General features: G+C 37.6%; 1 protein-coding gene across 3 annotated transcripts in view; it reads right to left on the bottom strand.

Moving 5' to 3' along the window:
• PCCA (propionyl-CoA carboxylase subunit alpha) overlaps positions 1 to 24,109 on the bottom strand; it is a 382,460-nt gene that overhangs the window by 338,510 nt on the left and 19,841 nt on the right. For 2 of the 3 annotated variants that reach the window (XM_059685039.1, XM_059685040.1), the window contains exons 2-4: positions 23,308 to 23,385; positions 10,123 to 10,170; positions 9,942 to 10,010 (exon numbers count right to left, since the gene is read on the bottom strand). In XM_059685039.1, the coding sequence (XP_059541022.1) occupies positions 9,942 to 10,010; positions 10,123 to 10,170; positions 23,308 to 23,385 (195 nt within the window). Of the gene's footprint in view, positions 1 to 9,941; positions 10,011 to 10,122; positions 10,171 to 11,704; positions 11,830 to 23,307; positions 23,386 to 24,109 lie in introns of those variants that run through there. The other variant, XM_059685041.1, reaches the window with a different exon arrangement.

The raw sequence follows: 24,109 nt of genomic DNA, 5'->3' as shown, positions 1-24,109 counted from the left end.
CTAATATATGATTAATTCACAGGAAGACTTGAAAGCCACCAAGCAATTGTTTACAAAAATAGACATTTTAAAATTATTCATTTGCTATTTTATCTGGACTTCACAGTTTCTCACATAGAAAGACAAGGTCCCTGCCCTTTGTCCCAAGCCTACATATTCTCGACTGGACAGACCACACCCCTCTCTCTAGACCAGGGGTGGGCAAACTTTTTGACTCGAGGGCCACAATGGGTTCTTAAACTGAACCGGGGGCGGGGGGGGGGAGGGGGGGGCGGAACAAAAGCATGGATGGAGTGTTTGTGTGAACTAATATAAATTCAAGTAAACATCATTACATAAAAGGGTACCGTCTTTTTTTTTTTTTTTAGTTTTATTCATTTCAAACGGGCCGGATCCGGCCTGCGGGCCGTAGTTTGCCCACGGCTGCTCTACACTGTGCTTTTTAATAAACGTATTGAATATATGCAAAACTGAAGATTTCAATAATAGACTTATAGCTGGTGTATTTATCTGATTGGAGTCTCTCTTCCTTAGGATAGGCTCCAACTAAAATGAATATATCAGATATAAATCCACTACTGCCACCTTCCTTCTTCAGGCAGCTTTTTATCTTCCTAAAGATGCCTACTGGATTCCTCCCTTTGCTAGTCCTACTTAGTAGTTGCTACTATAACCACTGAGAAGTAACAGCAGCAAAAGTTGTCCACGTATGGTTGATGCATTGGCTAGAGCTAGAGATCGAGAGCTAGCAAATGAGTGACTAGGCAAACTAAGCAGTGCTAATTCACAGATTAGGTACCAATCCCTGGACTGGCTCAGGGCCTTTGCACATGCTGTCCCATCTGCCAAGCTGACTACCTAGCTAAGAACTAATTCCCATCTATCAGGTCTCAGCTTACATTTTGCCACCTCAGAGAATTTCCCTGAGCACCTTATTAAGGGAGAATCACCCATTATTCTCTCTCAGCAACTAGATTATTTCCTGCATAACATCACAACTATAATTACTTATTTATATGTTTTCTTTTTTTTAAATATATTTTATTGATTTTTTACAGAGAGGAAGGGAGAGAGATAGAGAGTTAGAAACATCGATGAGCGAGAAACATCGATCAGCTGCCTCCTGCACATCTCCCAGTGGGAGATGTGCCCGCAACCCAGGTACATGCCCTTGACCGGAATCGAACCTGGGACCTTTCAGTCCGCAGGCCGACGCTCTATCCACTGAGCCAAACCGGTTTTGGCTATATGTTTTCTTATATCTGTCTCTACCACTAGACTGTAAATGCCATGAGAACAGGAATCATGTCGCTCATGATCACTACTCTAATACCATCAACTGGCATAGAATCTGGCCCACAACAGTCACAAATAAACACTCAGACTTCAAAGTAATGAACTTCACTTTCTTTGGGGAGAAAGGGGCTTTTCCATACACTTAACAGGGGAAGCAATATGCTACAATGGAAAGAGTACAACTTGGGAGTTGCAAAATTCAAATCTCAGCTCCATTGCTTACCTAGCTAAATGAGCTTTAACAACCTACTTTACATCTCGAAGTCCCAATTTTCTCAATTTAAAATGATGGCAATAATACTCCCCTTACACAATTATTCTGATTCTCTAGTAGACTGTAAATACTCAATAAGTGATAGTAATTACTTAGAATACTGTCTTTCCCTCCACTGAGAAGTCTTAAGTGAGACTGTAATAGATACATGTAGGTACTTTTTCATGCCATCAGGTACTAATTATGTTGAAACACAATGTTTTTTCACAAACAATACTGTTTAAATTCACCAGGAAATTTAAATATACAAAAACAAAATGATATATTCATAATATTTCACTATTTTGTTTTTAAATTAAATGTTTAGTATAAGTAAAAACACAAGTTCTGTCCTTGCTGGTTTGGCTCAGTAGATAGAGTATCGGCCTGTGGACTGAAGGGTCCCAGGTTCAATTCTGGTCAAGGGCACATGCCCGGGTAGCAGGCTCAACCCCTAGAGGGGGGGCATGCAGAAGGCAGCCGATTGATGATTCTCTCTCATCATTGATATTTCTCTTTTTCCCTCTCCCTTTCTCTCTGAAATCAATAAAAATATTCTTTAAAAAAAAAACACAAGTTCTTACTATTTAAAAATACTAAGAAGGTATTGGGATTTTATGAAGGAAATTTTTCACAAGTCACTTTCCATAGATTAAAAGAAGTTGGAATGTTTTCATTGAAGTTAAATAGGAAGGTACACGAACACCTATGTGAACAAATTAACTCATACATGAAGATACTATTATAAATCCTTTTTTTCCTGTCCAAATGTAATTTTTGCCTTGCTGCTAAGTAAAGTCAGAGTCCTTCCTGATAGGAATGACTGGTTTAACTCCGGGGGGCTTAAACCATCAGTCTTTTAAGAAGCTTTAAGGTGTTTTGACAATTTAACCTGCTGAGCTCACAGCACCCAAGGGAAGGTCTTGGTTGCAAGTTTTATTTGTGATGTGGCTGACCACTAATACTGACTCCATAGATAATGGATTTCAATAACAACCACCCACAGGTTAACACTTTGAGTAGTACCCATAACATTGCTTTAATTAAGTTAATACATGAAGGTCACAGTTTGGTAAAAAGTTTTATTAAATTTGGCAGTGCTTACAATAATAAATAAAAAAGAAACTGTGTGTATTTACTGTACAGTAACTCTATAAATTTGCCTATAGATATAATCCAGTTTGCTCATGGATTTATGCTGCATTTCAATTTATTTTCTAAAAAGAAATTCAATTTATTAGTTCCATTTCCCAAAAATATGTCCATTTCTAGCAATCCTAACTGATAGTTTCATGACAGATGGCTCTAACCATGCTGGGCACAGAATGGGTTTACCTGGCACAAAGAGACCACCCACTAGAGCAAAGGAGATTTCCACCATCACCACACACACACCCCGATTTTGGAGCATTTTGATGGTGGAAAAGATTAATGTTTTGATTTGTCTGTAGCTTCATGTGTTAAATATTAACGTCTTTCTGAAATATTGTAATTATATTTCAGCAGGAAAAGTAAATATATATATTTTGGTTTTTAACCCAAACTCTTTCACATAGTACAAAATAAGCCGAAGAGTATTTCCAGCAAATATATAAAAGGGCAAAGCAAAATTTTTAAATGAATTGAAAAGTAAAGTTTCACTGTAAAGTGTCTAAAAAAAAAGAAACTATACTTTAACACACACATCATAGCAGGATTTATACATTTTTCTGTTTTTATATGTGTTAGTAATTTGAGGTTACTTTATTGAAAAGCAAAAAATAGTAACTGAATTTATACATAGTGAATTCAGCAATAATTGTATTTTTTTTAAATACACAACCTGACAGGCACTATGGTAGATAATAATGAATCAGCATGGGAGCCATTTAATATACTTCTTGATTAACTCATTGCCTGTCCAGTTCGCACACAGACATGCTTACATGTCATAATCGCCATAATTCCCATCATCCCCACTGCTAACACTCAAGTTCCTTGATTAGTGCACAACTCCCAGACGAGCCATTGCTAATGCTAAATAATTCTCTTCAGCCTCCTGCTACTATTCTGCAGGATCTCCAATTAAATATAATGTCCCTGATGAGCCATATTAATGTGAACAAATTCCTACCAGGAACCCTATCCTATTCCATTTTACCCAAAAATGTAGAGAGTAATTTAGCCAAGCCAAAGATAATCAAAACATTTTAAATTGATATAGTATAATGTTTCTGCAAAATGTTTTCCCAAAGATAAAAACAAAAGAGAATAGAAGAAAAAGAAATGTCTAAACATCTTAAATGCTTTCTTCTCTTTAATGGAAAGTTTCATGTTTTAAATTTGATAGGTAGGTACACAGTATTCTTAATCCAAAAAAGGTTACTAAAAGCTAAGTTTTATGAGAAAAGTAAGCAACAGCAAGTTTTAAAGCAAGTACACCACTTAAAGCCCCTGTAATTACCTAATTACCGGAACTCCAAGGTCCAAAATCACATTAATGAAACCAATTCCTTTCTCCCCATTATATGCAGTGTTACAGTCACTATCAGAGGCTTTGCCATGGAACTTTATGTTGCTGGTAAGGAAACTTCATATTGAACAATGACAGCTCTTAGGATTTTTTTCAAGAATGAGTGAAGAATCCTATAGATTTCCTATTACAATCTAAATGACTGGAAATGTTCCTGACATAATTAAAAAACAACTGGGGAACACGGACCATGATGGCTATCTTAAAATATTCTGTACAAATAAAAGCCGTTAAGAAGATGTTCCTTAAAAATACACACACAGGTGCAATAAAAGGTCTGATTTTTCAGTTATCATCCCCAAAAAAGTTTTACAAAGCCAACCCTACTTATTTATTCCCATGAGGAGTAATGAGTACATTAGCTGCAAACGAGTCCATTAATAGATTTTGTGAAATAATTTTTTAAAAATTAAGAACTTGAACTCCTTTCCAAATCAAAAAAATATCCTGAAAATCATGTAAATGAGAAAATAAATGCAAAAAGTTTTACTTTTAAATTGGTTTAATCTCTACACATATCTAGAATAAAACTGAAGATATTCTAACAAAGACATATCTAGATAAATATATATAAAGATGTATATATAAATACAAAAAGATATAAAGACATTCTAACAACCCCATAAAATGTTGATAGGTTTTTCCCTAAGGTCTTTTATACCTCAACCTACATTAATGTATTCCATCTCCATTTACCTGATCATTACCCTCCAGTTTGTTCAGCTGGAACCAACATACACTAATTACATAGACATCACCAAGTCCTATTTGCCCTCAGTATCTCCCCAGACAGCAGGGAAATATTATCAAGGGTAGGCATGCTAAGTGATGATTCCCCTCACCTTACTGTCTGTCATCCCAGAGTGCTCACAGGAAACCCCACTCAATCTCATTACTGAATCCTAAGGCTAAGACTACAATACTCACTAGGAATCATACTTCAAACAGCAGGCTGCCTGGCTAACATGTGAGTCACAATGACTACTTCCCTGACTTGGGGTTTTGGTTTTAATGTAATAAATATCAGGTATTTCTCATTTAAATCCAATGTTATTATATACCGACAAAGCAACAAAATATTATTAAGTTCAATTTAAGCAACAAAATATTATAAGTTCAATAATGAAAAGTTAAAATACAGAATCAATTTATTCCATTTTTTTAAAAAATCAAAACCCTGCCCAAGTCAGTATGGTGCAATGGTTGAGCGTCAACATATGAACCAGGAGGTCACTGTTTGATTCCCCATCAAGGCGCATGCCTGGGTTGCAGGCTCAATCAATGGGGTGTCCAGAAGGCAGCCAATCAATGATTCTCTCTCATCACTGACGTTTCTACCTCTCTCTACCTCTCCCTTCCTATCAGAAATCAATAAAAATATATTTTAAAAATAATCAAAACCCTACCTTATAGGTCTGACACAGATATAACAATATTTTGCTATTTCTTTTGGAAAGACATACACTAGTCTCTTTTTTTTTTGAAAATGTAGATAGATAGTTATCGTAAAATTAAAGTTACCTAACATGCACTATGAGGAGTACAGCTAGCTCTAAATTCTCCTATTCTTTGCTTCTGCTACTCACTAAACTAAAGTAGAACTCACCTTCCCATTTAGAAAGTTCTAGTCACTAAAAGCAAACACTCATTCCTTTTATTTCTTAACTTTTCTGGAACTATCCCAATCACAACAGATTAGTGGGTTACAAACCTAGAATTCAATCCAACTCTCCCGCCTTCTAAGTCAATATTAACAAGACCCTCTTCAACAAATTAAGAAATTCTCCCAAATCAGCCCCTAATATCTAATGAATTTATTCCATAGACCTGACTCTTCCTGCTGCAAAATTTTATGGAGTGGTTCCAATTGTTTCTACTTTTATAAGTTATCATATTTTAATGCCTGTTAAATTTTCCTCAGAATTTCGAGGCTACTCTTGCACATTTATTTATCAATTCCCCCCACAAAAATTACATAATATTTACTAGGATTTAGTAGAAAATGTAGATTTAGAAATAACTAGCACTTAAAATGTTCAGTTTCCCTATACCAGTGGTTGGCAAACTGCAGCTGGAGAGCCACATATGGCTCTCTGGCCCCTTGAGTGTGGCTCTTCCACAAAATACCACGCGCAGTCGCGCACGTACAGTGCGATTGAAACTTCGTGGCCCATGCGCAGAAGTCGGTATTTTGTGGAAGAGCCACATTCAAGGGGCCAAAGAGCCGCATGTGGCTCGCGAGCCACAGTTTGCCGACCACTGCCCTATACCAATCAATAAATCCCTTATATAAGCCCTACAAATTTCATTCTAAATTCATATCATAAAATGTTTTTCTTTTCCATTAATTCTTTTCCATTCATTCTATGAAGTTACTTTTTTTTAAAGTTACATTTTCTACCGTGTTAACATATACAAGAAAGCTATAGATTTTTTTATATTTAACTACCACAGAGATATTTCTTACTGCTTCTAAAGTTATTCAATTGACTAATTAGAAATCAATACATTCTTAATATTCATGCCTTTCCTGTCCACCATTTTGTAACTGCACTGCCTAACTGCATTACTGAACACTTGCAGAATGCTGGTAAATAACAGTGATAGTACGTGTATCAGTCTTCATCCTGACTTTCATGAGAATGATTCCTATGAGGTATAACCTCTTTATTATGATAAGGTAGTATTCATCTAATTCTGTTTTACAAAGGATTTTACAAGGATAAGAAGTGAATTCCCTTTAAATGACATTTTATGTTTCTATCAAGATGATCATATAGTTTTGCTCCACTAACCCATTAGAATATTCAACTTATAGTCTCTAATACTGAATCATATTGAAATGTCATGAATATACTCTGTATGATGGCAACATACTATTTAAGTAAATTATTTTATTCTACTCCATATTAATTAATATTCTTCTATCAATATGTAATAGTCATTATAATTTTATTTTTGCTTTCTATCTTTGCCCAGATTTTGAATCCTCAATTATTATACTGGCTTCATAAAAATGAAAATCTGTTTTTCTTTCTCTAAGTCTAGAACAATTTAAACAGTTTCAAAATGTCCTCCTTCCTGAAAATTGCAAAGAATTCTTATGAGAATCTCTTGGCCTGGACATTCTACTCCGTTCCTTATATAATAACTTAAGAGTCCTTTGGTTAATGATTTCTTATCTTAGTCAGGCTCCTTCATGCACAGTTACAGGCCTATACATAATTACTTGGCAACAATTTTGTAAATTAAGTCAAACAAAATAACTGCTTAACATTTTTAAAGGATTAAAAGCATGTTAAACTCCACTGTAAGAATGGATAGAACAACCAAAGATCAACAGGAAATAGAAGACTTGAGTATCCCAATGAACCAATCAGACCTAAAAGACATCTATAGAACACTCCACCCAACAAAGGCAGAATAGAGTATACATTCTCCTTCACATGGAGCATTCTCCAGGATAAATCATAAAACATAAAAAAAGGCCATAAGGCAAACATCAAAAAACTTTAAAGGACAGAAATAATAGAGAACATGTTCTCCAACCAAAGCAGAAGAAAATTAGAAATCAGTAACAGAGAGAAATTTTGGAAACTCACAAATGTGTGGAATTAAACAATACACTCCTAAATAACAAATGGGTCAAAGAATGTATTTCATATATATGTTGTTATCCATCCCAGCAGTAACCTCCATGAGATTACAACCTAGAGAATTAGCTATATTGTGGTATAAAAAAATAAAGAAAAGGTTATTGTCAGACTTGAAATAAAAACAGAAATTGTGCACACTTCGAACATTTTTCACTCTCACTTTATCCGTGAATAAAAATGCCTCCTGAGCTAATACTCTGAAAATAAACCCAAGATAAGAAGAATGAATTTTAGTCACTAATTATACGAGAGATGCAAATCAAAACGACAATGCGTTATCATCTCATACCTGTCAGAATGGCTATCATCAACAAATCAACAAACAACAAGTGTTGGAGAGGATGTGGAGAAAAAGGAACCCTTCTGCACTGCTGGTGGGAATGCAGACTGGTGCAGCCACTGTGGAGAACAGTATGGAGCTACCTCAAAAAACTAAAAATGGAACTCCCATTTGACCCAGTGATCCCACTACTAGGAATATATCCCAAGAAACCAGAAACGCCAATCAGAAAGGATATATGCACCCCTATGTTCATAGCAGCACAATTCACCATATCTAAGATTTGGAAACAGCCTAAGTGACCATCAGCAGATGAATGGATTAGAAAACTGTGGTACATATACACAATGGAATACTATGCTGCGGTAAAAAAAAAGGAACTATTGCCTTTTGCAACAGCATGGATGGAACTGGAGAGCATTATGCTAAGTGAAATAAGCCAGTCAGAGAAAGATAAATACCACATGATCTCACTCATTTGTGGATTATAGAGAACAACATAGACTGATGAAAAGGGACAGACCCAAAGACTGAGAAGCAGCAATCAGTCTATCAATCCCCAGAAGGAAAGTAGGGGAGGGCAGGGGTAAGGGGAAGAGATCAACCGAAGGACTTGTATACATGTATATAAGCCAAACCAATGGACATGGACAACAGGGGGATGGGAGCATGAGTGTGCGGGGCGGAGGGGGGGGGGAGGTTAGGGGTTAATGGGGGGGATGAGGACACATTTGTAATACCTTAACTAATAATAAAAAAAAAAGAAGAAGAAGAATGAATTTTAAATCTATTAACTAGGTTGGTGGTGACACAAACTTTTTTCTGGAGGATTTTAATGTTAATAAATGTCTTAGTTCACGGTCAGAAAAAAACAGATTGAAGGGTAACAATTTTCTCATTATTTCATAAATATTCTCTGACGAATATAAGCTACTAATGAAACTATTACAGTCAAAACAAATTAGTAAAGAAGCTGGAAACCAATATTTTTTTTAAAAACCCAAACCATATATATGCAAATCAAGTTTATTTAATTTCTTTTAAAAGCTGAATATTTTTAAAGCTCCTATCAAATAAACTTGATAAATACTTAACCTTTTTTAGAAAATTAGAGTAGCTTGTAATTGTTTCCATTTTGTTTTTAGAAAAAAAAGTCACAATAAGGCAAAATGACCATACTTTCAGATAAAATAACCACAAAAATTAGTAATTCTTTGTGTTAAATTACTATACAATTAAACATTACCAGTAAGTTTCATCATCAAAAGTAGTATACAAAAATGAAAAACGGTAACTTACATTAAAGTACAATTACTTATATTTCACTCTATAAAGTTCTAATAATTTACATTCATTTCCCATGGGATTTTTTTCTACTCATTCATAGTTCATCATTGCTTAAAAAAAAAAAATGCCTGCTTGCTAAAAATCCTCAATAAAATTATCTATCATTCACTGCTTTATGCTATACTTTCTTTTGTTCATGTCCAATTAGGATTAGCCTACCTTTCCTTTATCAAACTTTCAGCTGAACACAGGAAAGCACTCAGGAAGGTTAAACAATGACAGGAGTCCCTTAGTGATACTGGAGTCAGGCTGTGGGGAAATGTGCTCTCGTAAGGCAGCACTGCACTGACATTTCATTAATCTTTGAATCTAAGTTCCTCATGCTTTACTTAAACCTACTAGGTGACCAGCAATCAGTCTAGCAATTTCATTCTATTAGGTTTTTAAAGCCTTGATAAAAACAGTTAAGACCTACATTATGACACTCCCCTTTTGCTTAAAAGGAGAGTGAGTACTTAAAGTGTGTGTGTGTGTGTGTGTGTATGTGTGTGTACATGTTCCCTTTTCAGGTCACAGAGGGGAAAACTACATCTTTCACCTTTTTTCTATTTGACCCAAAATAAGGTTCTGATTCAAATAAAGCATAAATATACTTACAGAACTAGTATCAACATCACTGTGGATGGCGACCGTCTTAATGCCCATCTTCTTGCAAGTTTTAATAACCTATTTTAAAATATAGCAATGTTATCTATTAACAGTGATTGACATTTACAGGGATTTAGTAATAATAAAATTCACCAAGTAAAATGGAAAGTAAAATTAAAATTCTACTTACCCTACATGCAATTTCTCCTCTATTAGCAACAAGAATTTTATCAAAAGTCTGAAGAGAGAAAACACACATAATTAGATATTGTTACTCTCACTTTGGGACCAGAAAACAAGTTTTTCCACAACTGGATATGATCTTAATAAACATTACTTCGTAGAGTAGTACTAAATACTATATACATGTTCATTAAAAACAACCAGGTTGCTACTGAACTCATCTGGTAGGATCTGGCTGTATAATTATTTTGTTAAAAAATCAGTTGACTAGGTTCAGTAATTCAGAAAGGGACCAAGGGGACATTTATAAATTCTCTTGCCAAAAGATAACCTTTAGCCCTGACCAGTTTGGCTCAGTGGATAGAGCATCGGCCTGCGGATTGAAGGGTCCCAGGTTCGATTCCAGTCAAGGGCATGTACCTTGGTTGCGGGCACATCCCCAGTGGGGGGGGGGGGTGTAGGAGGCAGCTGATTGATGATTCTCTCTCATTGATGTTTCTGACTCTATCCCTCTCCCTTCCTCTCTGTAAAAAATCAATAAAATATATTTTTTTTAAAAAAAGATAACCTTTAAATGATATTTCAGAATACTAAAAACCTTTAGACAAAATTATTTGACAACTCAACTGATTTTCTAAATTCAGGGCAATTCTAAGTGTCATGAATTGTTTATCAAAGGAAAGTCAGATATTCATATGCCATCTCTATTGGTTTGAGGCGGAGAATTAAACAATATTTTTAATAACTCAGAACAGATACAAATTATGCTTATATACAAAGATTCCAAGCAGGTTATGCTATTTGAATACAATGTTAAGTTTCAATAGCCATCAAATTTTGAAGCAGCTGAGGCCACATAACAGAAAGAGTAGAGCCCAGCTAGAATGGGTCAGTGGTTAAGCATCGACCTATGAACCAGGAGGTCACGATTCAATTCCTAATCAGGGCACATGCCCGGGTTGCAGGCTCATTCCCCAGAGTGGGGTGTGCAGGAGGCAGCCAATCAATGATTCTCTCTCATCATTGATGTTTCTATCTCTCCCTCTTCCTTCCTCCCTAAAATCAATAAAAATATATTTTTCTAAAACAGGAAAAAAAAATAGATCCATTCTGTACTTCCATTTCTAAATTCTAAGCCCAGTTTTGCCAAATGACCTATTTGACTTTAAGAAAATATCTGCAGGTCTTGATTTTCACATATATAAACTGATAGCATTCTAATAGGATACTATTTAATAAAGTTCTCTTCCTACTCTAAAATTGTACAAGCTAATCCTTTTAAAGAATTGCAATCACAAGTAATTTGAATGCAATACATTTTATCACACAATCATTTCTGAGTGATTATTAAGAGTTAAATGGAACTACACAAAAGTTTTAGTTATATTTCTAAAAGAAAATATGAAGTTATATGTTATCTTAAAAGTACTCTTATGTAACTTTAAAGCACTATTTTAACCCAATAGGGAGTGACAATTTCAAAATTGGAAAAGGCCTTCGAAGTCTTGGTTAAACATTATGTCACATGTAGCTCATTCCACCAAACTGAGACAAGCCTCTGCCTTAAAGATAGGTAAGTGAACTCTCACCTGATAGAAGCCTGAGTCTTTGAAAGCCTTGAGCAGATAGGCCCTTCAAATATCTTAATCTCACCTCAGGCTTGAGGCTGTAAAATCACCTACTTTTCTATACCCAAATGGTGATGGGTAAATCCCTGTAAACAGTAAACATATGCTAAGAAAAAACTGTTTATATTCCTTGAACTGCATTTTAAATAATGTGAATGTTTATTAAGTATTAAATATACTATAGCTGATAAAAGCAGCACAAACACTGGAAGTTACACAGTAAGCAACTGTTAAAGTAAATACAACAAATTATTATAACATTATAGGTATTAAGTAAGAATTCCATTTTAAGTTGTATCCAAGAGGCAGAGTAATGGTTAAGAGCCAGTCTGGAGCTTAACTGCCCAGGTTGGCATCTCAACACTACCCCGTGATCTTCCTGTGTGTATTCTTCCGTGAGAATTCTTGAGCGCTATTTCCTGGTATGTAAAACAAACAACAGCATCTGGAGGTTTTAAGAATATAAGTCAGTCAGAGAAAGACAAGTATCACATGATCGCACTCATATGTTGGAATATAAGTAACAAAATAAACTAATGAACTGAGTGGATCCAGAGACTCGAAGCATGGAACAGAGTGCGGAATCTCAAGAGAGAAGGCGGGGGACGGTGGGTGGGTGGGTGGGTGGGAGGTAATCAACCAAAGACCTTGTATGCATATATGCATAACCCATGGACACAGACAATAAGGTACTGAAGACCTGGGGGGAAGAGGGAGAGGAGGACATGGAGGGGGTCAATGGGGGGGGAAAGGGTACATATGTAATACTTTCAACAATAAATAATACTTTTTAAAAAAGAATATGAATTGACACCCTCCAAGTGTTTGGAATAGTGCCTAGCACAATATATACTCAATAGGTGTTAGCTATAACTATTATTATTACCCCTTTGGGCCATACACCAGACTCTTAGGAATCCAGAAGTGTGACCCTATCTAACAGGAAAAATCAACATCAAAACAAATATTTGGCCCTAACCACTTTCGCTCAGTGGCTAGAGTGTCGGCCTGCGGACTGAAGGGTCCCAGGTTCAATTCCGGCCAAGGGCATGTACCTTGGTTGCGGGCACACATCCCCAGTAGGGAGTGTGCAGGGGGCAGCTGATCGATGTTTCTCTCTCATCGATGTTTCGGTTTCTAATTCTCTATCCCTCTTCCTTCCTCTCTGTAAAAAAAATCAATAAAATATTTAGAAAACAAAACACAAATATTTGCACGTGATATCTTTTTCAGGGCAATGATGATTACTTTTATGGGCAACCTAACTGGGCCCCAGGGTGCCCAGATTAAACATTATTTCTGGTTGTGTCTGTGAGGGTGTTTCCAGATAAGACTAACATGTAAACCAGTGGACTCAGTAAAGTACATTGCCTTCTCCAATGTGTGTGGTCATCAGACAATCTGCTGAGGGCCTGATAGAATACAAAGTAGAGGAAGGAAAATTCATTCTGCCTACCTGATTGAGCTGGAACATTGGTCTTCTCCTACCAGGCTGGGACTCACACCATCGGCTCCCCTGGTTCTCAGACCTTTGAACATGAACTAGAATTACACTGCCAGCTGCCCCAGATCTCCAGCCTTCCTAATAGTGTGAGCCAATAAATCTCCATCCATATCTCCTGCTGGTTCTGTTTCTCTGAAGAGACCTTACCAATCCAGGACTCCTAATGTTTTACCAATTAGCACACAAATTCAATAAAGATAACCATATCAATCAATCTTTTAAATAAACAACAGATGTATATGGTTCAGAATTGCAAAGTTAAAAAGAGAGGATATACTGTAGAAAGCCTAAGGTAGCACTGAAAAATTACAAGTAATTTTTGGTATTGCTCAAGCTCAAAATATAAAGCTAAGGTAAAAAGGCCAGAACATGAAGGAACTTATATGCCACTTAAGGTACTGGGACTTCATCCTATATGTGGAGAGCTGCATATAAGGCACTCTGAGGATATTCCAAGGAGTTGGGGGAGGAGGGAAGCCATTTAAATCAGGAACCTAAATCCTTGAAGATGGAAGGGTTTTCATATACCATGAGAGACAGAGAAGTCTGTTCCATAACTGTGCTAATTAATGTCATTTGGGAAAGAAACACATTGGAAATTTCCTGAGGATTTTTTAAAGTTATTTTCTTTTAATCTGTTCTCTTTATCCCTCCTTCCTTCTTTCCCTTCTCTATGTTTAGATTTCCATTGCTGCATTCAGACACCAAGAGATGGGCTGAGCTGACCCCTTCCACTGGGTACTTTTTGGAGGAATGATGGCAGAACTCCAGACATGGAGTTGCTCACCAAACACTTCTGAGAAGGGGTATAGCACAGAGGGTAAATTCACCAGCTTAGGAGAAGAACAGGATTGAGTTTACACCAAGCTTACACTTACTATTTGTGACTTTTGAGCCTCAGCTTCCAAATGTACAAAATTAAGTTGTTAAAAATAATATTAAGCAGCTGACATTTAGGGCACATGCACTCTATATGCCAGGTACTATGACAAATCCCTTTTGTGCACTATCTCATTTAATCCTCATAATAGTCCTAGAAGGTCAGTTCTGATAAAATCCCCGTTTTACAAATGAAAAAAAAAACAACAACAAAAAAACCCTGATACTTGATTTGGCCAAAGCACTTGCCTAAATCACAGTATAACTAGTAGTAAAGCCAGAGTTCATCTCCAGATATTCGTGTCAAAACACACCATGATGTGATATGATCAGAGTATTATGGCACAAGCTTTAAACATTGTATTATTAATGCCAAAGATTGCATTTGTTATGGCAGGCACACCATAGTGCAATACTGGCTCCACTAATTTAAGGCCTACTGAAACCTCCTGGTCTTTTTCTAGTAAATTGCTATTAAATTAAATCTTCCCTTGTGGGAAACCGCCTATTGTCTTCTCTAGCAGAGAGGTGTGGACAAGGAGCCTGGAATGCTGGTGACCCTTGAAACCCTGGCAAAGGACAGGGCTATGCACCCACTGTATAGTCCAGACAATGGTAGCTGAAGCAATTTCCCCACCAGATAGTCATGTAAATCCTTACTGATAAGATTGTCTGTTACTGGAACTTGCCTGCCTAAGGGCTATAGGTGTATCCCAAACTGAATAAAAGGATGGCAAGGCCTGAGCAGAGGTGGAGTCCTTCTTCTTGGGATGGGATCCCCGCCCCCCCCCCCCCATTTTCCAAATTATGATTTCTTGTCTCTTCTATTTCATTTGTGTGCGGCCCCTCTTCCAGAGCCCGAACCCTGAACCACATGGGGCGTGGGGGGACATTCATATCTGGCGCCCAATGTGGGGCATCTGGAGAAGACTTCGCCTAGAGCGAAAAAATGAAGAATTCACCGGATAGGTGGGGACACCAGATAGGTGGGGATAGTCACCACACGCAAAGCCCACCGTCAGCTGCAGAAATCGCAATCTGTAAGTAGGGTGGGAACGTGTCTTCTTAGGCAGGCTAGTGGGGCAGAATTCGGTTAAAAAGTAAGAAACTCTATTGTAGACTTTTGGTTTGCATGCTTAAGGAATTAAAGTTTCAGAAGGTATTCTCTTACAGTTTTTGCTTGATGTTATAGATCATAACCCTTGGTTTCCTGAAGAAGGTACATTAGATCTTGAATGTTTGGCAAAGATTGAGTCAAAATTTGAAAAAGCTCGGCAGCAGGGAAAAAACTTGCCTCCAAACTGTTTCCCCTTGTGAAACACGGTATTTCATTTGCTAAAGCCTTTTAAAGAGGCCAAGGAGGATAAATCTCCTCCCCTTACACCCTCCACTCCTAAAGAAGAGCATAAAGAAAAGAAAAATTGGAGGAATGGCCTTCATGGCCCCCTCCACCTCCATGTCCTAATCCCGAAATATTTAATTCACTGTTAATAGAATCACCTGTGCAAAGAGCTATCCAAGAGGGATTACAGGAGAAATTATGATTAATATTTCCGAAGCATTCTTAGCTCATTATTGGTATTCTCTGGCTCGTGCAACTCTGGATGGAGGATATTATTTACTATGGAAGGGAGAATTTTTGGAGAAATGTCAGGAACAAGCCCACGCAAACCCAAACCGCGGGCTGAATGCTCAAATAACTTATGAAAAGCAAGCAGGAGGTGGGGGAAGGGAGACACGTGGTGATACTGTCCCCCTCCCGAGTGAGCTAGGAAAAGTCTCCTCGCCATGAAAACTTTTACAAAAGTTAGAAATGTGTCTGGGATTTCTGTGCACGTGTAAAGAGAAAGCTAGCTGCCCTGATAGGCTTGGCTCAGTGAATAGAGCATCGCCTAGGGACTGAAGGGTCCTGGGTTCGATTCCGGTCAAGGGCATATACCTTGGTTGCGGGCGCAACCCCAGTAGGGAGTGTGCAGGAGGCAGCTAATCGATGTTCCTCTCTCGCCGATGTTTCTGACTCTCTGTTCCTATCCCATCCTCTCTATAAAAAAAAATCAATATTTTTTTTTTAAAAAAAAGAGAAAGTTGGCTTAAGACAAAATGCGCACACAGTCCGATTTTGAATTTTAATAAAGTCTTGAACTAAGCTTAACTCTCTTTACGGATGGTGTAGAAAGACCAAGACTGTTTTTTTCCTCAGAAAGATGGCGGAAAGAAACCAAAAAGAAAAATCCAGGCTGGTTCTAGCAACAAGATTAGTATTTCCATAATAAAGAGTTTTTAAAATGCTAATGAACCGCGTTCAAAAGTTAACTTTAAGGCTGCCAAGAAAATCAGTAAAATTGTCTCTGTTACAAAAATTTGCCAATGAAAATGCCTTAAGATAATTACAGTTGGATTTAAATCTCAAAAAATTATTGAAACATAAATAATATATTAATTATAAAGGTCCAATCACACGGGGGGGGGGGGGGAGCTAGCTGCGCCTCTCTAATGGAGGAAGGGGCTAGTCACCCTTGCCCCAGCAGAAAAATATGATCATTTTAAAAATCAAGCAGCTAGGCCCTCGCCAGACAAAAACGTAAGTTTCCCGCTGGTAGCAACTTCTAAAGACAAGGTTGCTTCCAGGCTTCCCCTCCTTGGGACTGGTCATATTTCCAGCAAAAAAGAATGTAACTAATTTGCATTTGTATGGCTACCGAACTCTAGCAGCTTAATCTAAGAAACGCTAAATATTTGACTTGCCAGCTCTAAAAGTTCAAGGTTCAAATTAAATTGGGAGAAATTATGTAGTTGTGGTAACTAAATGCCTAAAGTATAGAAATTTATTTTATATATATATTTGATGATCTTTCCAAGTTAAATTTCAAGTCTTTACCCAGGGATAACTTTGGAGCATTATCTCGATTCCTTAAGGTTCTGCTTCCCGGCATATGTCAACAGTTTGGCTCAAATAAACTCACAAAAATTCTTTACAGGTTTCAATGGATTTTACGTTAACATTACTTGGCGAAGTCGACAGGATTCCAAAGAAACTCACCCAGGACCATCCCTTGGACTTGGACTCGGTGCTAAGATCCAGCAAAGGGCCCATTGAGCCCGCCGGTTCTCCGCCATTGGGTGAACGTGGGTGAGTTGTCTCTTGGATCCAGGACCTTCCCTTGCTTCGGTAGAGGGTAGGACTTTATTTGAGCTGTTTTAAAATCCTCGAGGTGGAACCAGGGTCGATAGAACCCCAGGTTAAGGGTTGACAGAACACAGGCTAAGGCGGGACTGGAGAAAAAAATGGGTGGCTGGTTTTGATTTTGGCTTTTCAACTGGAATTGCTGAGAGTCTGAGAAAAATAACCTTCACCGTTGAAATGAGCTGAACTCATTCAGCTCCAAAGATAAAGGGGCAATATTTTCTTTTAGAATAGTCTGATTCTGGGGTGTCCTTAGGTGACTAAGAATCTTTGTGGGGATGTCAAATGCAGGAGCCCCATAGGGAAGTCCCAACGCAACTGTAATTAACTAAATGGCTCATCTAGGGGGCCACCATAAGGCTTGGTCTGCCCGGGCGGAACCTTTCCTGTGGTTTTAGACAGTCGCCATGTTGGGCTGCATGACTTGACAGCCGCAAGGTTGGCCACATGGCTTGCCACTCCCCTGGGGGCCGCCATCTTGCAATAGCAAAGGCCAACCCCGCCCTTTGAATTAGCCAATCGGGAGAGACCGTGCACCTGAGCTCCAATCAAGAGCAAGGAACAGGTCACATGGGTTGTTAAGGCATCTGCTTCAGAAAGGAACTTGCAGAGATTCAGAGCCAAGTTCAAACAGGACACTCTCAGAGGGTAGCATGTGTCCCCTCAGGGTCAATGGGCAGCCAAGAGTCATGAATCCCTTTAGGGGCGTCTGCCAGTGATGCTCTGGGTATTTGCGTTTACAGATTGGGAGTTTATGAATTATTTTCAATGCTCAATACACTGCTTGCAATAAGCCATGTGCCTCATTTTAAAATCTTACATATTATTCTTTATATGCTGAAATTATAATTGAATCCAAGCAAAGTCTAGGAAAATTACTGAAACCTCCCATAATCCCTTTGTATATGCAAATAAGCCAACGGGGATAATCTTGAAAAATATAACTGCTAATATATACAGGGTAAACTAAAGATTGCTGTTAAAATACTAAATCTGACAATAATTACAGTCACCATAAATGAAAAATCACTTGAAATACATGGCTTTGCGGCAGTATTTGTTAAAATCTCAAAAAGCAACCATGTTTGTTACATTTGTTGCTTGGTGTAAAAAAGAAAGAAAAGTGACTGGAAGGAAATAAAAAGAGGTTTCCTTCAGATGTCTAACTGTAATTAAAAATCAATATATTGGGCCTCATAAGCTAAGTAAGTAATTTGTGCTTTTGCCTCCCTAAACAAAGTTTATGTAAAGTTACCCAAAGACTAATAACAGAAATTTAATTAATGTCATTTACTGTCCATAACTTAGGACAAATAAAGTTAAAAAAAATAAATCTTATTTCAGATTGATTTAAATTGGCTAATTAAAATAAATGAATATTCCTAAAAACTCTGTTTTACTGGGCAGGAAATTGTTCCTGAAGCATTAACTAATTTTTTTTCCTGATGGTTCATCTCATAGTAAAACTGCTTAGCATGCAATGAATCCAAACCAGTCATATTTCTATGCATAAAATTAAAATTAAATGATTATCAAGACTGCATTGCAAAATTTCCAAAAGCCTCTTAACATTATTTAAATTTAAAAAAAAAAGAAGGGGATAGTGGAATAATCCCTTGTGAGTAAATTACATGAAGAAAATTTTTTACTTTAAAAATTATTTTTCACTTGTAATGCTGAAGACAAGACACCCATGAAAACACACATGATGTCAAAATAAGCCAAGGAAAATGGTGTGGGCACAACGAAAAGAAAGGATCCCAAGTCTAGTTTATAGAAAGATTCCTTTATTAACCTTTGGTGGAGAATATGTTTGTATATTTCCAGAAAACTCCTCCAAGCCCATGTGGCTTCCTGCAACAAAGGATCCCAGAGAGGAACTGACCAGATTGCTCCAGCCACGAAGACAAGAGGAGATACAGTCCAGAGATGGAGATGGTGAAGACGCCTTGTCATACTAGCAGTCAGCAGCTGTGTGTCACTGCAGGATGCCCAGGACCAAGCCAGAGAAGGTCGGACCTGCATTGCCAGCGTTTGCCCACCATCCAGAACTAGCATATCATTACTGGCATGTACACATGAACTGTTGGACAATGAAATTGGGACTCAAAGAACTGTTGGCCCAGAAAGAAACTTACTACAGACTGATTCCTTAGATGCCTGGCAGCAATTTAAAAAGGACATGACTTTTGCCTCTCAGCATAACCACTATTGCTTGCCTCATTTTTGTTCTCATATGTTTATTTCTAGTCTGCAGATGCGGAATGATGAGTCTTAAAAGGACTTGAACCCTGTTAGGCAGCATTCACTTTTCAAGATTGTTTAAGGGAAAGAAAAGGGGGAGATGTTGAAAACTGTCTATTGTCTTCTGTAGCAGAGAGGTGTGGACAAGGAGCCTGGAATGCTGGTGACCCTTGAAACCCTGGCAAAGGTCAGGGCTAGGCACCCATTGTGTAGTCCAGACAATGGTAGCTGAAGCAACTTCCCCACCAGATAGTCATGTAAATCCTTACTGATAAGATTGTCTGTTACTGGAACTTGCCTGCCTAAGGGCTATAGGTGTATCCCAAACTGAATAAAAGGATGGCAAAGCCTGAGCAGAGGTGGAGTCCTCTTGGGATGGGCTCCCACCTGGCCCCCCAATTTCCCAATTATGATTTCTTGTCTTGTCTCTTTCATTTGCGTGTGGCCCCTCTTCCAGAGCCCGAACCCTGAACCAGTCAGGACATGGGACATTCACATTCCCTATTCTCATGAATATACATGAGACAAACTGACTGTTAAAACTCAAGTCAAAAAATAATAATCTCTTTAGTAATGATTAAATTTCATCTGGTTTAATTTTGACTTGATGTGAGTCTCTGATAAAATGTAGAGTAAGAAAATAGTCAATGGCAAGTTCAAATGAGAATCAGTTTATTTAACGATTATGTATGACCAGCCTGGCCAGAGTGGCTCAGTTAGTTGAACATCGAAGAGTTGTCAGTTCAATCCCCAGTTGGGGCATGTACAAAAGGCAAGAGATCGAAATTTCCCTCTCATATCAATGTTTCCCTCTCCCTTTTTCCCTCTCCCTCTCTCTAAGCATGTCCTCGGGTATTGGGGTCCTGCCCCAGCAGGTCCAGGGGTTCCCAAAGGTGTGGACGGAGTCGGCGAAGAAGGAATGACACGGAGGTAGCGTTCAGTTGATCAGCATAGCCAGGTTCTCCAGCCAGGTTCTCCAGCCAGGTTCTCTAGCCAGGTTCTGTCTTTATTCTCTTGTTGCATCTGTACTTATACCAGTTGAGTTTAATCCTGTCCATTCTATTCCAAATGTTTCTTCCCTGCAGCGACTGTGTCAAGCAGCAAGGGTGGACCGGCTTCCAGCAAATTCCCCCATTTTTATTTTTTAAATGACAGCGCGTGTTAATCAGCGGCTACCTCTCAGATTGGGTTGTTTAAGACTCGGAAGAAGACTTGTTTGTGATTTTGCTAACAGGTCAGTCCAAGGCTTAACCCTATATCGGCTCCCCACACTCAGGTGAGGTTTTAAAAATATATATATATATTTCCAAAGATCAAGTCTACATGCACTTAAGACATTAACAATAAACAAACCAGTACAGTATTTAAGGAATGGTTACAAAGACCGCAAGAATCCCTGGATGTAGAAAGATCTAATTAAATGCAGTCCTCAAGTGAAGGGCAAGTCTATCAACTTGCTCTGAATACACACCTGTACTACCAACAAGTGCCAAAAAATATCATAGATTTTATCGTGACTGAGGATGCCACAGTTTCTCCATAAGTACCTTAGGCAAAGGCACAGCAAAGGAGAAGGCAAAGATAGCAGACAGCAGATCTGATTTCAGACATTTACAACAAAATAGGTACCTGCTTAGTGGATCCCAAGAGAAGGGGAAGGGGGAGGGGGGGTTTCTTTAAATGTTCTAAACCAAGATCATTATACAAATATATTTATTTATTTTTAGTAATTATCAATGGCCACCAATATGGTAGGCAATTTAGCTATTCTTGTAACCCTCAGCAAAACTAAGTCTCAAACCAAAGTCTGCCACACATATAGACACTTACTAACAGACATATTAACAATCTTAAAATGTGCTCTGGGAATGAGAACATTTCCTGGATAAGCTCAGGGAATATGGATAAGCTCAGGGAAGTCTCAAGTTCCTGCACTTTATAATGCTCCAACAGCCTGCATGAAAACTTCACATGAGGCAAATGCATCAATATTCTGACTTGGCTAAAACATATTGTCAGACTCAGAGCCATCAAGAATTCTCCAACCCAATGACTGAACACAGGACCATTTCATCAAGCACAGGTTCTATCCTGAAAGGTAAAAATGAAAGGCCAGCTAGATGGTTACTCTTCCAATTCAAGGGCTCAGAATTTCTATAATATAATAGTTAAATTATATTACACCACTAAATCAATGTGGGCCCATTTCTAACATGATTACCTAGTGAGGAAGGCTATGAGTGTTTATAGGGAGAAAGATGGTTGAATCACTTGTATTTCCCTCCCCTATGGAATGTGCCCTTTTTTTTTTTTAATATATTTTATTGATTTTTTTACAGAGAGGAAGGGAGAGGGATAGAGAGTTAGAAACATCGATGAGGAGAAACATTGATCAGCTGCCTCCTGCACACTCCCTACTGGATATGAGCCCGCAACCAAGGTACGTGCCCTTGACTGGAATTGAACCTGGGACCCTTGAGTCTGCAGGCAACGCTCTAGCCACTGAGCCAAACCGGTTAGGGCGGAATGTGGCCTCTTGAATAAATGCTAGCTAAGCACTCCTACAGTGTTCCTAATTAGGACAGCCATTACCTCTGGATGGGAATGCAACAGGTGTGCAGAAATGTACATACATATATGCACCCAAGGCATACTATCTATGCTGAAGTGGGTTTTTTTTTCCTACTAACGTATATTATGAAATCTCATAATAGGGAGCTTATCATAGCTAATTCTTCTGGACCTATGCCATTCGATAAAGTAACCACTAGCCACATGAGGCTACTAAGCACTTCAAACATGGCTAATCAAATTGAGATGTGCCCGAAGTATAGATTATACACTGGCTTTAGAAGTCTTGGTTCAAAATAAAAAAAAAAATGCAAAGTACCTCATTGATACTTTTTTTATTGATTATATGTCAAATAACATTTTAGACACTGAGTGAAAATACATTAATCTCATCTGTTTAAGTTTATTTTCTTAACATGGCTATTAGAAAATTTAAAACTGCATATGCCCTGCAACTTTGTCCACATTATATTTCTATTGAACTGTAATAATGTAGACTATTACTCTCCCCAAGCCTCTAGACCTCCTCAGTAGTTTTCTATGCTTCAACAGATGATTTAGAAGACATCAAGGCTATTTCACTGTCAAATAACCATTCGTATCAGTTCTTTCATGACACTCAACTTGAACCATCTCTTCTTAACCAAAACTCTTCTTCTGCCCTCTTTGATGCCTTTATTGTCACACTGAATCATGTTTTACCTCTAATCACCACTTCCAGTCCCTTTATCTCTCCTATTACCCACCTCAAACATTATATCAGGATTTGAACTTGAATTACTACGTCCAAAAATTTACAATATATGTAATTTCCTTCAATCGAAACAAATCTTACATATAAATTTTTAAAAATCAATAGTTTAAAATCTCTTAACTGCCCAGTTTTTAAGAAGAAAAAAAACCTCACATTATATTAGTTTTTCTGCTGAAAACAAGGTAAACACATTGTAAATTTATTCAATTTTTGGCATACCTACATACAAATACAAAATTAAAGACTCAGGCTGTGATTCACAATGTAAAAAGAAACAAAGATTGAACACCGATAAAACCTATGATGTTAGAGCAAGAAATCATTACACAGCATTAATAAAATTTAATCAGTCCACTGAACACAGTGTGGAAACAAGAAAGTAAAACCATTACAACTTACCTGTTGAAAATATTTTTTTGAATACTTACTTTTTCATTAGAATCATATCCTGCTGAACAGAGACTACGGGTCACCATTAAGTGCTGTCTTGAATGGTGTGAAACATTCTACAAAAAAAAAAAAAAAAAAAGTGAAATAAATTACAGCAATTTGAATGGGCTTTAAAAAGTATTTATTTTTTAGAGGCGGAGGAGGAGGGGGAGAGAAGTGGGGAGGCAAATTTTAATTTTTCCAAAGTCACAGGGCTAGGGTATAATGGTTATAGGATTTAAGCATAGGCCTGTTAAAAACACTGTGAAGTTTTTTATTTTGAGATAATAAAAAAAGTGGCACCTCCCATCATAACACTAATGTCTATGCAAAGACATGATTTGGGGTGAAAAAAAAAAACAATTTGCCAAGAGGGTCTCACCGCTCCCTGTGTTCAAATAAAAATTCAGTCTCCCACTGCCTTCAGCAGAAAAGCTATAACGTAGTAACTTTTCTCTTACATTAAATTTAATAGGATAAAGGATATCCCTTCTCCTAAAAATCATGTCCTATGCTTATAACCTCAGCCAATGCAAAAAACAAATTGAAGAATGAGAAGCAAAAACTACCTGGGAATTTCTCATATTTATTCTGCTGCACGGTAGCACTAGAATATTTGCACAAGAAAGTAAATAGCATACCAGCTTTCTATCAATTTTATAAAATGGAACTCCCTAATACTGTAAGGTCTATAATGGTCTGTTGCAGGAACATGTCACTATATCCTTTTACAAAAGGCAAAAATCATATGTGTCTTTAATCTCTACCAAATAAAGGATATAACTGATTCCTGGTAGCAAA

The sequence above is a fragment of the Myotis daubentonii genome, chromosome 2 (assembly GCF_963259705.1).
Source record: "Myotis daubentonii chromosome 2, mMyoDau2.1, whole genome shotgun sequence".
Taxonomy (NCBI): Eukaryota; Metazoa; Chordata; class Mammalia; order Chiroptera; family Vespertilionidae; genus Myotis; species Myotis daubentonii.
This window is presented reverse-complemented; position numbering and strand designations above follow the sequence as displayed.